This window comes from Stegostoma tigrinum, chromosome 9, assembly GCF_030684315.1.
Source record: "Stegostoma tigrinum isolate sSteTig4 chromosome 9, sSteTig4.hap1, whole genome shotgun sequence".
Classification (NCBI taxonomy): Eukaryota; Metazoa; Chordata; class Chondrichthyes; order Orectolobiformes; family Stegostomatidae; genus Stegostoma; species Stegostoma tigrinum.
This window is the reverse complement of record NC_081362.1, coordinates 93,913,416-93,931,702: the sequence shown is the minus strand read 5'-3', so window position 1 is coordinate 93,931,702 and position 18,287 is coordinate 93,913,416. Positions and strand designations below refer to the sequence as shown.

Here is an 18,287-nt window from a genome sequence, read left to right as displayed (position 1 = left end):
AAGTAGACTCCATGGATGGAAGGTTGGTTTCCATGATGGTCTGGTTTGTGCACACCACCTGTCCAGAGCAATTGCCGTACCAGGCCATTATACACCCAGATATTATTCTTTCAATGGGGCATCTGAGAAGGTGGTGAGGGGCCTTATGGATTTGGCAAATTTCCTGAGCCGCCTGAGGTAGAAGAGGCGTTGCTGTGTCTTCTTGACTGTTGCACCTATGCAGGATGAAGAGGTATTCATTCAGCCAGTGATACCCTTCCAGATGTACAACCACTTGTCTCTTTTTTTAATGGAGAAAGATGCCTGTGCTCCTTCGTAGATTAATTATTACTGACCAGAGAAGATCTGGAAATATGGTTAGTTGAGAGGTCGGATTAAGGTCTCGAGATCCCCCACTTTGATTTTACTAGCTTTGTAGAGCAATTACCAATGACTGACCGTAGCTTCCTGCCAGAAATAGATGAAAGTAATCAGGATGGATATCAGTGAGGAACACCGGTTTCCTCTCTGTAAATCGACTATGATGAAGCAGGGACTACGTGCTCAGGATATTTAGACATTGCTTCAATAATGCACTGCCTTTTTTTCAACACATTCATGCATTGTGGACATTGCTAGCTAGGTAAGTATTTACTGTCCATCCCTAACTGGAAGGTTTGAGCTAAAAGGAGAGGCTAAATAGCCTGGGAGTTTTTCCCCTGGAATGTCAGAGGCTGAGGAGTGACCTTATAATGGTTTACAAAATCATGAGGGGCATAGATAAAGTAATGACCAAGATCTTTCCATAGGGTAGGGGAGTCCAAAACTAGAGTGCATAGATTTAAGGTGAGGGGGGAAAGATTTAAAAGGGACCTGAAGGGTGACTTTTTCACACAAGGTAGTATATGGATCAAGCTGCCAGAGGAAGTGTGTGGAATCACATTTCCCCTGGGATTCTCCTGCCCATCTTCCATTGATCTGTCAGGAGACTAACACAATTCCTGGAAAAATGGGATACGTTTTACCCCATCCTCCTAAGATTTCTGAAGCTCTTACATGAAGGCTACAGGGAAGAGTGGGGAAAACTCTGGCATTCATTATTTTTATAGTTTCCAGATTTGTGGAGCTAAACATTTAAAATGCAGATTATCCATGTAATTATATCATGCTAAAACTACACACATCTACCAGTGGAGGTGCTATATCTTGGCGTACTCAGTTTTGTCTATCCTCTGCTGTATTTAGTTTTTTTGTTCATTCACAGGACAGGGGTGTTGCTGGCAGGGCCAGCATTTATTGCCCATCCCTACTTGCCCCAGAAGGCAGTTAAGAGTCACCCACATTACTGTGGGCCTGGAGTTACATGTAGGCCAGAGCCAGTAGAGATTGCAATTTCATTCCCTCAAGGATATTAGTGAGCCAGATGGTTTTTTCCAACAATCGGCAATGGAATCATGGTCATCATTAGACTCGTAATTCCAGAAGTCAAATTCCGCTCTCTGCCATGGCAGGATTGAAGCCCAAGTCCCCAGAACATTACCAGGGTCTCTGGATTAACAATCCAGTGATAGTACCACAAGGCCATTACCTCCCCATTAAACTTCCTCACCTCCTTGAATAAATTCTAGCCATAACTCACTCCCATTTATCCATTATTCCACATGTAAATGCTATCAATGTACCCATAAGATGATTGCTGCCTACTGATCTTCTGATATCTGTTCCTTTGCAGAACACTGATGGTTGGATTTGTGGTCCGATCTTGCTGGGCCAAGTTTTAAAAATTGGTTGTTCAAAAGGAAGTAAAATCAGGCTACTGAGAAATGAAGTGTTGATTTGCCTCAATAAGTTTAAGAATTTGCATTGTCAGAGGTCTCAGGCGACTCCTGTTTAATCATGCAGAACTCTGAATTTTTATGTATCTTTTGTGTTTAAAATTTGGCTGCTTGAGCTCTTCCAAATGTGTATTATTGGAAGGAGAAAGGCCAGATCTTTTGTAATTTGCCGTATTAAATGTTATTTGTATGGAGAGTTCTGGGTAAAGAGCCAAGGACAATTGCTCACCCAGCCTGCAATAGGATAGGAGGGGTGAATGATATAAAATAGGGAGAGGTCTTGTAAAGTACTCTAATTGTGGGGTAATCAAGCACACTGCTTGACCTCACAAAAGTACAAACAGCCCTGATGAGATCAGAGACCTTGAAAATATGTCTTTTTCCCCCTTCCTCTTATTCATAATAAAACTGCAGCAGTGAACTGAAACCGAATAGAATCATCATTACTGACTTGGAAGGAGTGACAGTGATGAAAGAATGATTGCAGCCCAGTTTGGGAAATGTGGTGGCTGGTTTGCATTTCTCTCTTTGCTACAAACATCTTCTTTTCATTACACCCTGGTTGACCAAATTGCCTTTCTGCCAACCCTTGATTGTCACTTCACCAGAACACAAAGGTCCCCGTGCCACAAGAAATGATTACAGGTTGACCTCTTATCCCCACTTGATAGCCATCGATAACTGTGCCCTCCTTTTACTCTGTAGAAAACATGCATTGTTTGCTTTATATGTTTTCCATTAGACCATGATGTCACTGTTTTCATGTTTTCTTTTCGCTTCATCCTTTAATTTTTTTAAAACTCAGATTACTTTATAGTTAAGTCACCTCCCATTGGTGCAATTAAATATCAGTGTTGCATATATTTGCTAAACTATGTTACCAGTTACTTGATGGAGTGGGGAAGGTAAAGCCTGAAACAGATTTTGATGCTCATGAGGCAGTTATCATATTTAAACATTTATTTAATGCAGTTTTGATTGCAACCATTTGGAATAGTTTGTTGGTCAAAGGCCCTCGGTGCTTTTAAAAAGAGCCAGATACAGAATGCCTGTAGAATATTGTATCATATTCTCCTGGTGTTTTCCATACGTAACAGCTCGCTCAAAAGCCTGTCTGGAAATGATGAAGCTTTGCTAACCATCTGGTTCTGGCAGAATGATTCCTTTGATTACATGTTTTGTCAATCTGTTCCGAGTTGACCCGAAGCTGAGCTGATGACTGTGTATCCTGTCTGGTGCCACAATCACCTGTGTCCCCTTCCGCAAAGTTCTCCCCTCCACCCCTGCCTGAGCTCATCTACTACTGAAACTTTTGTCCATGACCATCTCACTTCCACTTTCAGCTATTCCAACATTCCCTTGGCTGTACTTTTCGTCCTCCAGAAATCTGAGCTCATTTGGAACTCTGAATCATGCAGTACAGAAGGGGCTCTTTGGCCCATCAATTCCGTACTGATAAAAATATGCACTTATCTGCAATAGTCCCACTGCCCTACACCAGATCTATGGCCTTGAACGTTGCTTTAAAAGTAGTTGCAGTCAGACTCAAACCTGTAATCATCTGTTCTCAGTATTCTTAGAAATACCAAACCCCATCTCACTCATCACCTTTATTCTCACTGCCCCCGGTTACTGCCAGCACCTCAGATTTAACAATTTCACTTCTGAGGAAGGGTCACCAGATCCGAAATGTTAACTCTGATTTTTAATCACAGAGCTTTTCCAGCAACTTCTGTTTTTTTTTCCTTCCTGATTTACAGCATCCACAGTTCTTTTAATAATTGCATAGTGTATTCGAATGGCCTCAGCCCCTATGAGCCCCATCATCACTCTACATCAAACCCACGCACCTCAACCTCCAGGATATCTGTGCTCCTTCAGTCATGAAATCTTGTGCATCCCTAATTTTGTAGCAGTGTAGCTTTCTGAACCCCGAGCTCTTAAATTCACCCCCTAAGCATTTCTACATCTCTCTTCTCTGTTTAAGTTGACCCTTTTAAAATGTATACTGACTGGTCAATTCCCTGTGTCTCCCAGTGTGGTGCAATGTAAGGTTTATTCAATAATGCTCTTGTGAAATTTCTCAAAACTCTGAGCAGCTGGAAGGGGAGATCTGAGATAAAGGGGATGGAGGCAGATAGGTTGGTGGTGGAGGATGGATGGAGGTGCAGGCAGGATGCAGGAGGCATTGTTCATCTCAGCTTCTCCTAAACAATGCTTAAAGGATGCCGGCCACCATCATTCCTAGCTGCTGTGAGAGAAATTGTTGAGATACTACAGAAAGGATATGGAGGCTTTGCAGTGGGTGCAAAAAAAAAGCTTATCAAGATGTGAGGGTAGATTAGAGTGTATTAGCTGTAAGGAAAGGTTGGACAAACTCAGATTGTTTCTGCTGAAGTGTTGGAGGCTGATGGGTGACCTGAAGAAAGTATGTAAAATTATGAGGCGTGTGGATGAGGTGGATAGTCAGAGTCTTTTTTCCAGGATGAACTGAAAAACTCTGGGGCAGACATTTAAAGATAGAGAGGGAAAGCTTAAAGGAAATGTGCAAGGCAGGTTTTTTTGTGTAGAGTATGTTAGTTACCTGGAACGCACTGCCTGCAGAGCTGGTAGAAGCAGATATGATAGCATTGTTTAAGAGGCATTTAGAAAGAGACATGATCAGGCAGGAAATAGAGACTATAAATACAGACTATGTGCAGGCAGATGGGATTAATTTAGAATGGTATCATGGTCAGCACAAGCATGGTGGGCTCTGTATTAGAGCTCTCCTATTCTGTTTTCTATGTTTTGAGTGTTTTAGTCCAGCAATAACTGTACGTTAGGATAATGAATGAGTTCTGAATTAGGGTCACTGAACTCGAAACAATAATTCTGTTTGTCTCTCCACAGATGCTGTCAGACCTGCTGAGTTTCTCCAGCAGTTTCAGGTTTTGTAGTAAATGCTAGGTCTGGGGATTGAGTTGCAGAGTGACTACTCATAAATGATTTTTTTTCTCTCACATTCTCATACCCTTTTGGAATTATTATCACCTGGCTATTGGTGTTACCTCACAATGAAGTGATCAATTTGATTGCAAGGCAAACATTTTGATATGAACTGTTATGTCAAATTGTGTTTTATTTCCAGAGCTGGAACCACCTATAAAGTGGCTGTTTCCGGAATGTTTGAGGGTGGAGAAAGTGCCCCACTTTTTGGGGAAGAACAGACGACCCTCTCTGATGAAGCAGTGGAGAAACCTCTTGGACCACCAGGTAGTGAGGTTACTGATTGACCAGTGACTTAACATGAAACTTCTCTCCAAAGCAGCAACGTGTTAGATGTTGGCACTAATAGGAATGTAAGGATCTCATTCAGCCACCCAAACTCAACTTGGAAACCTCCCTGTACCTATAGGCCCATGGAGCAGACACAGTGCATGCTTAGGTCTGTGATCTCTCACTTGTTTTCCCTGGTGAAAGTCAGATGCCTCAAGTGTCCCTGACTAGGGGATAGAAAGAACTGTCCCGATGCTGGAGTCAGAGATAACACAGTGTGAAGCTGGAGGAATACAGCAGGCCAGGCAGCATCAGAGGAGCAGGAAAATTGACATTTCGGGTCAGGACCCTCGAAACACCAACCTTCCTGCTCCTCTGATACTGCATGGCCTGCTGTATTCCTCCAGCTCCACTTATCAGTGACCAGGAGTCTTTCTCAATCTCCCAAAACTACTTTAGGCATTTAGGAAGGATTTATAAAAAGACAATGTACCAGTGAGTTCTAAACACACCATCAGTGGCCATCAGGTCCTCTAGTGGGACTTGAACCTGGAGCTTCTATCTGAGCGTCAAGGCATTACCCACTGCATCACAAGACCTCACTTGCTTCAAATCTGATCTGCCTTAAAATTATATCATAGCTGACCTGAATCTTAACTCTATTGGTTCCATAATAGCCATACCAGACAAAAATCTTCATATCAGCTTAAATTTTTCAGTTGACATCACCTCAAAATCTTCTAAGAATTTAATATTAGAACTTTTAAAACTTTTTTTGTAAATAGGTAATTTACTGGATATAGAATAAATGGAGTGATGAGTAGCAAGATAGATGGATAAAGGAGAATATTTTAAAACTAGAGGTGGTTCATGCACATGGGTTTTCAAACGTCATTTGACAGCCTATCATGAAAGGTTATGATATAAGGAGGAACACAGATAAAGGATTGGTTAGGTAATAGTTGGTTACTTACCCAGGAAGCAGGCATTAATGACACTCACATCCTTTTTTTTTGGGATGGCAAGCTGTAATTGTGTGAGTGCTACAGGCATCACTGCTCGTACCTCAGCTTTTAAAACTTATATCAATGACTTCAATGTGACGACTGAATGCTCGGTAGCTAAATTTGCCAATGAAACCAAGATTGGTCAGCAAGTAAAAGCAAAATATTGGAGATGCTGGAAATCAAAAACAAAGGTGGAGAACACTGGAGGAACTCGGCAGGTCTGGCAGCATCTGTAGAGCACAAGAAACAATGTTAATGTTCCAAGCTTTTTCTGAGTGAGACTCAAATGGGACTCAAAATATTAACTCAGTTTCTTTCTCCGCAGCTGCTGTCAGACCTGCTGAGTATAAATTACTTTTTCTGTGTCTGTTTTGGTAAGAGGTATTAGAGAGTCTTAAATTGGATGTGGACTGCTCAAGAGGGAATGTAACAAAATGGCAGATGCAGTATAATGTGGGAGCTGGTGAACTTTTCCTGTATGTTATTTAAATGGAGGAGGGTTGCAGCAGAATGTACAGAAGGATCTGGTGATTCTGGTACATGAATCACAATAAACTAGTAGAACATAGAACATAGAACATAGAACAGTACAGCACAGAACAGGCCCTTCAGCCCACAATGTTGTGCCGACCATTGATCCTCATGTATGCATCCTCAAATTTCTGTGACCATATACATGTCCAGCAGTCTCTTAAATGACCCCAATGACCTTGCTTCCACAACTGCTGCTGGCAACGCATTCCATGCTCTCACAACTCTCTGCGTAAAGAACCTGCCTCTGACATCCCCTCTATTCTTTCCACCAACCAGCTTAAAACTATGACCCCTCGTGCTAGCCATTTCTGCCCTGGGAAATAGTCTCTGGCTATCAACTCTATCTATGCCTCTCATTATCTTGTATACCTCAATTAGGTCCCCTCTCCTCCTCCTTTTCTCCAATGAAAAGAGACCGAGCTCAGTCAACCTCTCTTCATAAGATAAGCCCTCCAGTCCAGGCAGCATCCTGGTAAACCACCTCTGAACCCTCTCCAAAGCATCCACATCTTTCCTATAATAGGGCGCCCAGAACTGGACGCAGTATTCCAAGTGCGGTCTAACCAAAGTTTTATAGAGCTGCAACAAGATCTCACGACTCTTAAACTCAATCCCCCTGTTAATGAAAGCCAAAACACCATATGCTTTCTTAACAAAGTGTGCAGTTACAGCAAGTGATTGGGATACAAATAGAATATCAGTGTTTCTTGCTAGGTACATGGATTGTCAAAGTAGAGAAACTTTACTGAAGCTATACAGAGTGTCGACCACTTCTGGAGTTCTGTGTGCAATTGGGTCTCCTTACTTGAAAAAGAATATAATTGCATTAGAAACATTACAAAAGATGTTCATTCGATTTATTCCTGGGATAAAGGGCTTTGAGAGTTTGAAGAAATTGGGCCTTTTCCCATTAGAGTTTGGAAGAATGAGAGGTGATCTTTTTGAAAGATAAAAGATTGTGAAGGGGATCCTCAGGGTTGATGGTGAACATGTGATTCACCTTGTTTGGGACCCCACAACTAGTTTTAACATAAGACCCCTTTCTATTAAGATGGAGATAAGGATACATCTTTTCTCTCAAAGAGTCATTTGCTTTAGAAATTTTCTCCCCCAGAAAATGGTGCAGGCTGAATTTAAAGGCTGAATTTAGTCAAAGCTGAGTTAGATAGATTTCTATGCAATGTGGGAGTGAAGGCTTGTGGGAAGGAGAACAAAAGTGGAGCTGACACCACAAGATCATCCATGATCTTACTGAATGGTAGAGGAATCTTAAAGAGCCAAAGTGCCTACACCTGCTCCCATGTTCTATTTTCTTATGAATGTGTTTGTGTGACAACGGTTTTGTGTTGTCTTGAGAAGCTTTTACAGCAAATGAAGATGTTAAAGAGATGTAGAATCTGATCCATATTCATACTTCCCTTAAGTCTTCTTCCCAATTCTTCCAAGGACCTAATCCTGAAACCTTAATCCTACTTTCATTGCCAGACAATCAATTTGTATTGTACTCAACTGAACAATTGGGTGGTTAATTTCTGCACATGCGAAAACAAGGTGTAGAGCTGGATGAACACAGTGGGCCAAGCAGCATCAAGGGAGCAGGAAAGCTGACGTTTCGGGCATAGAAGGGTCTAGGCCTGAAACGTCAGCTTTCCTGCTCCTCTGACGCTGCTTGGCCTGTTGTGTTCATCCAGCTCTACACCTTGTTATCTCAGATTCTCCAGCATCTGTAGTTCTTACTATCTCTGAAATAATTTCAGCACATGTTCACTCACCACCCACTGGAATATGTAAGGATGAGGGATTGGGTGGGGGCTAGGTGCTGAAAATGCAACCTATGGACCTACCTTCTTTGATCTTCACTAGATGCACACAGACCCTTACTGAAAGAGATCAGGCAACCACTATAAATATAATACAGGTTTCAGTGATACCATTGGCATCTGACTACAGCCTTAACTTCAGACTAGAAAGGGGCACTTTACCTCTCAGTCAGGTCAATGTTGTCAGGATTTTTTATTGCTGCCTCCATGGGGGTTGGTTGTCATGGGAGCTGGGGACTCTTAGCCATGGTTATTGGACCAGTTGCAAGTTCATTCATCACCAGAGTGTACTGCTGTTATCCTTAGTACTGCCTGCAGGGGGAGTTCCCAAGCACATTCAGTGCAAAGAACTCCAATTGTCATTTGTGAGAATAAAGTAATAAAGTTAGGATCTTGTCTCTGTGTGTGTGTGTGTGTGTGTGTGTGTGTGTGTGTGTGTGTGTGTGTGTGGGTGTGAGTGCATGTGCATATGAATTGAATTTCCTCAGACTGAGATCCAAATTCTGTCCTCTTATGAACATTTAATACACTCATATGAATCTTCCCTCTACACACTGTCAATGCAGATATGAATGGCTGTGCAGAAAAATCTAACTTAATCGAGTCAATTTTGCATTTTAAACAGTGACCCCACACTTCTAAAGTGGCAATAAGATAGTCACAAAACTAATTGCCTCAGAGTAACAAAGTCAAATAACATTCATATAAACCATACTGTTGTATTTGGTTAGCTCAGTTGGCTGGATTGCTGGTTTGAAATGCAGAGTGATGCCAAACGCTTGGGTTCATTTCCCACAGAGGCTGTGATTACCACAAGAGCTCTCTTTCTGGACATCTACCCCTTCCTGATGTGTGGTGGCCCTCAGGTTTAAACTTACCAGCAGTTATTTCTGTCTGCTGAAAGAGTAGGGCTGTCGTAACTTCATTATATTCCAGCATATCACACAGACTGTGATGCTCATAGATAATATTATAAATATTTCATAGAGGGTGATTTTGAATTATGTTGTATGTCAGTAATTATTTTACTTCAGTAGAATTGCCCATCACATTCTAAACTGCAACATACAGCGACAAATAAATGGTGTCACCAGACTGTTCCAATATAAGTTGTTCTAAAGATGGAATGCAGCACGGTGGCTCAGTGGTTAGCACTGCAGCCTCACAGCGCCAGGGACCCGGGTTCGATTCCAGCCTCGGGTGACTGTCTGTGTGGAGTTTGCACGTTCTCCCCGTGTCTGCGTGGGTTTCCTCTGGGTGCTCCGTTTTCACCCCACAGTCCAAAGATGTGCAGGTTAGGTGGATCGGCCATGCTAAATTGCCTGTAGTGTTCAGGGGTGCATGGGTTATAGGGGGATGGGTCTGGGTGGGATGCTCTAAAGGGCGGTGTGGACTTGTTGGGCCGAAGGGCCTGTTTCCACACTGTAGGGAATCTAATCTAATACTCAGATAAATTGAATTAGCTTTATTGTCACATGTACTCCGTCCACATGGTGAATAGTTTATAAGTCACCACTGACTGCACTGTCTTAGATACAAAGGCATCTACGTACAACCTCTTCAGTTACAGATTGGTTACAGTGTAATAATGTCACCAACCCTAGGTACAACCCTCAGTTCAGAATAAAGAAATGAAGAAAACAAAATTTACGTTACATCTTTACACGGTATAGCCATAGGCCAGAAAAACAAGCAAAGTTACAAAGACAGACTTTGCTGTCCAACTCCAAGCGGTCTCCATAGCAGCCCAGCACAGGGGGTCTCCATGTGGTCTGACTGCTGGCTGTCACCTCTTGGCCACTGCCAGCAAAGGTATTCTAAACTCTAGCATGCATTAGAGTGGGAACACATTCACAGTGTGTGTCAGGTATCTCAAACAGCTGTGCTGTCATATTTCAGGCAGGAAAAGGTTGCTGCGCGTTCAGCTACTGACTGCAAATGCTTAAACCTTCCTCCAGGTTCCTTGCCATTGAGTGGAACTACTTGCCTTACCTCCAAGTATTACTAAATGCAAACTGTGGACAGAGTCAGGGCTTACTGATTTTAAAAAAACCTGTTATTTAAAAATAATAGATTCATTTGAATATAGGCTTTGGAGATCCCACTCAGAGCAGTAAAATCTTCAAAGCACTGAATTTTTCCCTGTAATTATTTTCTCCTATTCCTTTACATTCAGATATTAACCAGTTTATTTTAAATGAATTGATGTAACACACAGAAGTAATGAGTGTACTAAGTGTTTGTATGGGAAATTTGGAAGTCCACTCCAACTGTTGCAGAGTTTAACAATGTAGCTACTAAGATGCCGTTACCACTTCAAAATGTGAAATTTGTTCTTTATTTTCCGGTCGTGAGCATGTACAGTCTATATGTCGCACATGGCTCAGAGACTCTAATGATTATTTATTCCCTTTGTCAAACCATAACGTTTTCAGTTTTGACATTTACACAGAAGACAACCTTCCTCCAGTCCCGTTCCCTTTTGATTTTGCAGCTAGCACTATGTACCTGCTTACAATATTCCAGCCAATGAAAGCAGGAATCGTACATGAGCACAGAAGAAATATATTAAGCTTTGGAGTGGATGTTTCTTGAAATTTCCAAGATGGGTGCAAATGAGACCAAAGGCTGGAAGCCATTGCAATGTCAAGTAACCAGCAATTATGTGGATCATGAAAACAGCAAAAAAGAAAGACAAACAAAATGTTGTTGAAACATATGCAAGCACTTTACTCATTTAAATAAAAAATCCCCTCAAACCTTTTCTGTGTCTTGTCATCTCTGGTGTTTGTGCAATGCAATTCTTCATATTTTCATCCCACTTTCTGGAGATTTCTGCCTTGAGTTACAGGGTGTTTTTCTATATTTTAGTTTGTTTATGAGAATAATTGGAATTGTGAAATCTGGGAACTGTTTTTTAGCTGATTTGTGCTGTGTGTTCTCACACAGAAATCATGAACACATATGTAACAATATTAACCTACATGGATTGAGTTAGAATTGAGTGTTTGACTTACAATTCATCACTTTTATTGATTTTGATGTTTTTACAGTATTTGATTTGGAATTGGACACAATGACTGCTTGTTTTTGAATTCGAAGGATCTTCAAAAACATTGAGTGACTTTCAGCAGGATAGCATTAAGGGGACAACAGTTAACTTAATACAATATCCCTTATACAAAATGAGCTGGTGAGGAAGATGGTAATCAAAGGCTGTTCATAGTTCAGTTGCTGGAAGCAAGGAATATTATATTTGGACATTTGGCAACCGATTTCTAATAGTTTTGTCCTTTTGCATTACAATCTGCTTCACCCATTGGAAAAACACATTAATAATTCCGCATTACTTCAATTTCCAATTCAAAAATCTTAATTTGCTATTAAGTTTAGAATGTTATTATTTGCAGCTCTATGCCCGGATTACCATATATCCATCTACCACAGTATTTTAGCTTTAAAGGGGAACAACCTTCGTTCAAATAATAGTTACTAAGATTTACCTGCTGGTCTGCTTAAAAATATGAGGCACAAAGATGTGAAATGTAACAAGAAGCGTCATTGTGTTACTTGAACTCTTGTTACGAAAGCAATGCCAATTATAACCCCAATTTAATTCCCAAGGTTGATAGAGATTACTTAACGTTAATTGCAAAGGTGAGCAGAACAGCAAATTTCAACCTGATTTGCTTGTGTTTCTTAGCCAAATTCTAATGCAAATTGTCTTTTATGTTTAGTTAATTTATACACTTTATTCCTAAACAATGGTATCTGCTGCCTAACGTGTACATTTTTCTCCTTTAGAAGAAGGTTAAAATTTTACGCCAGAGGTTTGTTTTCTGTAGTAACTATTTTTCACTGTGACAGGGCTGCAGTGTACCACTAAGGCAGCTGCTGATATTGTGCTGCTTGTGGATGGATCTTGGAGTATCGGGCGACTTAATTTTCGCCAGATCAGGAGCTTCATCGCCAAGCTGGTTCAAGCCTTCGACATCGGCCCAAGAAGAGTCCAGTTTGGTGAGCGACTGCAGAATCCTTCTTGATTCTGTCAATTTGCTATTTCATTTCTCCAAAGAACAAAATCAAATGACATGCCTCACTGCAATGCCTGAATGTTCTTAGGTCTGACCCAGTACAGTGGAGATCCCAGGACTGAATGGAACCTGAACCAGTACAGAGACAAGAAGAGTTTACTCGATGCTGTAGAAACTTTACCTTACAAAGGTGGCAACACCTTAACAGGTAAGCTATTTTATCCTGTGGATCTGGATGATCTTTTAGAAACACAGACCATTCAGCCTCTTGAATCTGTGCTATCTTTTAGTTAGTTCACAGATGACCTGCAGTTGATTGTGACTTGAACCAGTCTCTAACGAAGACTAGCTATTACAGAATCATTGCCTTTACACTGTCTCCAATGCATTTATATCCTTCCTATAATGCAATGCCAAGGATTGTACACAATACTCCTGCTGAGGTCTAACAAGTGCTTCTTGCTCTTCCACTGTAAGCCCTTATCAGTAAAAACTAGGATACTGTGAGCTTTACTCACTGCTCTGTCTAACTACCCTGCAACCTTCAATGATCTGTACAGATATGCACTTGTGCCCCTCTACTCCAGTCCCCTCCTGCCAGAATTACACTCCCTATTTTTTATTATCTTGCTGTGTTTTTCTGACCAAAATGCATCACCTTACCTTTGTCTGGATTTAACCTCATCTACCGCTTATCCTACCACTCTCCCAACTTGTCTACGTCCTTCTGGAGTTCCACACTGTCCTCCCGACAGTTTACAATTCTTCCAAGCTAAGATGGTTTCCCCATTCCTTTACCTTTTTTCTAAATTCATTCGTGGGATGTGGGCATCACTGACTGGGCCAGCATTTATTGCCCGTCCCTAGTTGCCCCCTTGGCAAGGTGGTGGTGAGCTGCCTTCTTGAACTGCTGCAATCCATGTGCAGGACCCACAATGTCTTTTAGGATGGAGTTCAGTGATTTTTTTTCCAGCCGCACTGAAGGAACACATGATGGTGAGTGGCTTGGAGCGGAACTTACATGTGGTAGTGTTCCTAGATAGCTGCTGCCCTTGTCCTCTAAATGGAAGTGGTCATGGGTTTGGAAGGTGCTGTCTAAGGAGCCTGTCATGGGTTTTGAGTTTGGAATACCTTTGCTGTAACGTTAAACGCAGCCTGTACAATAAGTGTGGGGGAGCCATACCATCAGACACAAATTTCCCCACTGCACATCACCCCTTGTGCTCAATGCAGATCATCAGTCTCTGCTTGTGACGGCTGACCAGAGTTTAACACAGGTTTAACCTTCCTAACTCTGAGGTGGGGTCAATGACATGTCTGCACAGCTGTGAATTCCCCCACTACCTATTGATGCATCTTTCTAGACCCATGTTCTAATCTCTCACCTAGTAAATTGGAGCAGAGAACATCTTTAGCCAAAGCCTTCAACCAATTCCCACTCTCAGTTTATTTCTCAATGAACCATCTCTCAATAATTAATACAACTTGCCCTCTTTAATGTGATTCTCTCAATGTTATTTTTAGGCATGGCTCTCAGCTACATATTGCAAAACAACTTCAAGGCTGATGCTGGTGCTCGGCCAAATGCGCGTAAGATTGGTGTTCTCATCACTGATGGCAAGTCACAAGATGATGTTGCCGTTCCCTCAGAGACTCTACGCAACATTGGAGTGGAGCTGTATGCTGTTGGTGAGTTGACATGGTGTGTAACATAGTGTGAAACTGGAAAGAAGAGAAGGTAGTTAAAGGTATTGCAGATAACTTGATCAAAACAGTCAGTGCAGAAAATTTTCTAAATTCAACCAACCAAGGTGATATTGCCATTCAGGATGAATATTATATCCTAAAGTACAGTTGAATTTTTGTGAGAAGCTGATACTTTCATTGATACCAAACTTTCTTTCCATTTTTTTAAAACTAAGTTGAATGTCAAACATCTATGGAGGGACTTAAGCTTGCATTCTCTACATTACTAGATCAGTATTAATTGCATTGTTACCATATGTATCAATATTAATACCTGCAATATTATTTCTAATAAAATGACTTTGCAATGGGTATGCTTTGAAGAGGCAGTTAATTTTAGTATTGAAGTTAGATATACAATTCTGCTGTGAATATTGAGCATTGGAAACCATCTGTTCGTATTCATTGTAGCTATGCTGCAGAACATTAGCCAGGGGCGTTTGATTACTAGCCTGCTCACATTTTAACTATATCATTTTCTTGAGTAGAGGGTGTTATCAAGTCTGATGTTCTTCCTTAGGTATTAAAAATGCGGATGAAGCTGAATTGAAGCAGATTGCGACTGATCCAGACGGCATCCATGTGTACACTGTGGCTGATTTTGCTCTGCTCGCCGAAATTGTTGATGACCTCACCACAAACCTCTGTAACAGTGTCAAGGGGCCAGGTACGAAATATCGTTCCAGAATTTGATTTTACCAAATGCTGTGCAGGGAATCATATTGAAGTAAAAGTGTCCACTCAGCCCATTGTACCCATACTAGGCCTTGGAAAAAGCTATCTAATTTGTCCGAATGCCCCTTTAGCCTTCCAATTCCTTCTGTTTGCAAGTATTTCTATGATTCTCTTTCAATTCAAGGAGTCAAAATGGGCCAATAAAGTTTCAATTTTCTGCCTGAAATTAGATGGTTTTATAAAGTCAAGACTGTACTGTGTCAGGTGTCAGATCTCTCGGTGGAAGAGCATTTCGGTGATAGTGATCACAACTCCCGGATCTTTACTGTGGCCATGGAGAGGGATAGGAGCAGATGGTATGGGAAAGGATTTAATTGGGAGAGGGGGAATTACAATGCTATTAGGCAAGAACTCCGGAGCACCGATTGGGATCAGATGTTTTCATGGAAATGCACAATAGAAATGTAGAGGTTGTTTAAGGAGCAGTTGCTACACATACTGTATAGGTTTGTCCCACTGAGGCAAAGAAAGGATGTTAAGCTCTAGGAACTTTGGATGACAAGACATCTTGAACATGTAGTCAAGAGGAAGAAGGAAGCTGGCTTAAGGTTGAGGAAACAAGGATCGGACAAGGCTGTAGAGAACATAGAACATAGAACATAGAACATAGAACATAGAACAATACAGTGCAGAACAGGCCCTTCGGCCCTCGATGTTGCGCTGTCCTGTGAACTAATCTAAGCCCCACCCCCTGCATTATCCCATCATTATCCATATGCTTATCCAAGGACTGTTTAAATGCCCGTAATGTGGCCGAGTTAACTTCAAGATCTACAGGTTAGCCAGGAAGGAACTGAAGAATGGACTTAGGAGAGCTAGAAGGGGATATGATGAGGCCTTGGCAGATAGGATCAAGGAAAACCCCAAGGCCTTCTATACTTGTGTGAGGAACAAGATGGCCAGAGCGATGGTAGGGCCAATCAGGGACAGTGGAGGGAACTTGTGTGCAGAGCCAAAGGAGGTGGTGGGGGGTGGGGGGGGGGGGGGGTTCTCAATGAATACTTTGCTTCAGTATTCACCAGTGAGAGTGCACTTGATGCTTACAGCATGAAACAGGCAGATATGCTTGAACAGGGTGTTGTTAGGAAGGAGGATGTGCTAGAAATTTTGAAAAACAAGATAATAGATAAGTCTCCTGGGCCAGATGGGATATGCCAGGAAATGAGGGCAGAGATTGTTGCCCCTTTGTCAGTGATCTTTGCATCCTTTCTGTCCACTGGAGTAGTGCCAGTAGATTGGAGGGTGGCAAATGTCATTCCCTTGTTCAAGAAAGGGGATAAAGATAATCCTGGAAATTACAGACCAGTCAGTCTTACTTCTGTGGTGGGCAAATTATTGCAGAGGATTCTGAGAGATAATATTTATGATTATTTGCAAAAGCACAGTTTGATTATAAATAGTTAGCATGGCTTTATGAGGGGCAGGTCATCCCTCATAGGCCTTATTGAATTCTTTGAGGATGTGACAAAACACAGATGAAGATAGAGCAGTGGATGTAGTGTATATGGATTTTAGCAAGGCATTCGATAAGGTTCCACATGGTAGGCTCATTCAGAAAATAAGGAGGCATGGGATTCAGGAAAATTTGGCTGTCTGGATACAAAACTGGCTTTCCAATAGAAGACAGAGGGTGGTTGTAGATGGAAAGTATTCAGCCTAGAGCTCGCTGACCAGTAGTGTGCTGCAGGGATCTGCTCTGGGACCTCTGCTCCTTGTGATCTTTATAAATGACTTGGATGAGGAAGTGGATGGATGGACTTGTAAGTTTGTCAATGAAACAAAGGTTGCAGGAGTTGTGGACAGCGTGGAGGGCTGTTGTAGGTTGCAATGAGACATTGACAGGATGCACAGCTGGGCAAAAAAGTGGCAAATGGAATTCAACCCAGAAAAGTGTGAAGTGATTCATTTTGGAAGGTCAAATTTGAATGCAGAATACAGGGTTAATGGCAGAATTCTCGGCAGTGCGGAGGAACATAGGGATCTTGGGGTCCACATCCACAGATCCCTCAAAGTTGCGACCAAAGTTGATAGGGTTATAAAGAAGGCGTATTAGCTTTCATTGTCCAGAGAGTTGAGTTTGAGAGCCACAAGCTTATGCTGCAGCTCTATGACACTCTGGTTAGACCACTCTTGGAGTATTGTGTTCAGTTCTGATCACCTCATTACAGGAAAGATGTGGAAGCTTCAGAGAGGGTGCAGAGGAGATTTACCAGGAAGCTGCCTGGACTGGAGGACAGGTCTTATGAGGAAAGCTTGAGGGAGCTAGGGCTTTTTTCATTGGAGCGAAGGAGGATGAGAGGGGACTTGATAGAGGTTTACAAGATGATGAGAGCCATAGATAGAGTGGATGTTCGGAGACTTTTTCCCAGGGTGGAAATGTCTATTACGAGGGCGCATAACTTTAAAATGATTAGAGGAAGATGCCTATGGGGAAGATATCAGAGGTAGGTTCTTCGCACAGAGAGTGGAGGTTGTGTGGAATGCACTGCCGGCAGTGGAAGTGGAGTCAGATACTTTAGAGACTTTTAAACAACTCTTGGATAGGCACAAGGAGGAGAGCAGAATCTAGGGTATACAGGGTAGATTGATCTTAGTAGGATAGTAGGTCGGCACAACATTGTGGGCCAAAGGGCCTGCACTGTGCTGTACTGTTCAATGTTCCACGTTCTGTGTTCTATTTTTTATGTTTTATGTTCTATGTTCTGTAGTTATGGTTTGGACTAGGCTTCTCACGTTGCGTGTAAGTTTATGAGGTACATGGAGTTTGATGTATCAACAATGGAGGAATGACAATATGTATCCAATTCAGAGAAACATGGAACTTGGAGATGTATTTGGAAACAATAGTGTTTCCATTAACGTTATGCTGCCTATGCTGTTCCAGACGGTGGAGGTTGCAGAGTTTGGGTGGTGCTGCCGAAGGAGCTTTAGCAAGATGCTTGGGATTGTCCATCAGTCAGTTTGGGAACCATGAGAAATGCGTGAGTGCTAAGCTAGTCGGGTGAGTACTAGAGGGATCTACTCATGTTCTCCCTTGTCATTTGCTGTTGTAGGTGACTTGAATCCTCCAAGAAACCTGGTTACCTCTGATGCAACTCATCGCTCCTTCCGGGTAACATGGGATCACTCTGATTCAAGCTTTGATCGGTACAGAGTGGAATACCAACCAGTGGCTGGAGGGAGACCTGAGGAGGTTAGTTCGCAGCTTTTCAAATGTTCTGTAAATATTAAAGAAGTCAAATTGACACAACTGTTAATAGGTCAAACTTTGGTCTATATGGTAGTACATTTATATGTTTTGTATTTGATCCTCTTCCTGCCCCACATTCAGCACATCAT

The 18,287-nt window shown here is 41.9% G+C and overlaps 1 protein-coding gene across 4 annotated transcripts in view; it reads left to right on the top strand.

Annotated features, from left to right (window-relative positions):
• Positions 1 to 18,287, top strand: part of LOC125454703 (collagen alpha-1(XII) chain) — a 266,793-nt gene that overhangs the window by 73,854 nt on the left and 174,652 nt on the right. For 3 of the 4 annotated variants that reach the window (XM_048535772.2, XM_048535773.2, XM_048535776.2), the window contains exons 16-21: positions 4,945 to 5,069; positions 12,301 to 12,450; positions 12,556 to 12,675; positions 13,992 to 14,156; positions 14,734 to 14,880; positions 18,002 to 18,141. In XM_048535772.2, the coding sequence (XP_048391729.1) occupies positions 4,945 to 5,069; positions 12,301 to 12,450; positions 12,556 to 12,675; positions 13,992 to 14,156; positions 14,734 to 14,880; positions 18,002 to 18,141 (847 nt within the window). The remainder of the gene's footprint in view (positions 1 to 4,944; positions 5,070 to 12,300; positions 12,451 to 12,555; positions 12,676 to 13,991; positions 14,157 to 14,733; positions 14,881 to 18,001; positions 18,142 to 18,287) is intronic. The other variant, XM_048535777.2, reaches the window with a different exon arrangement.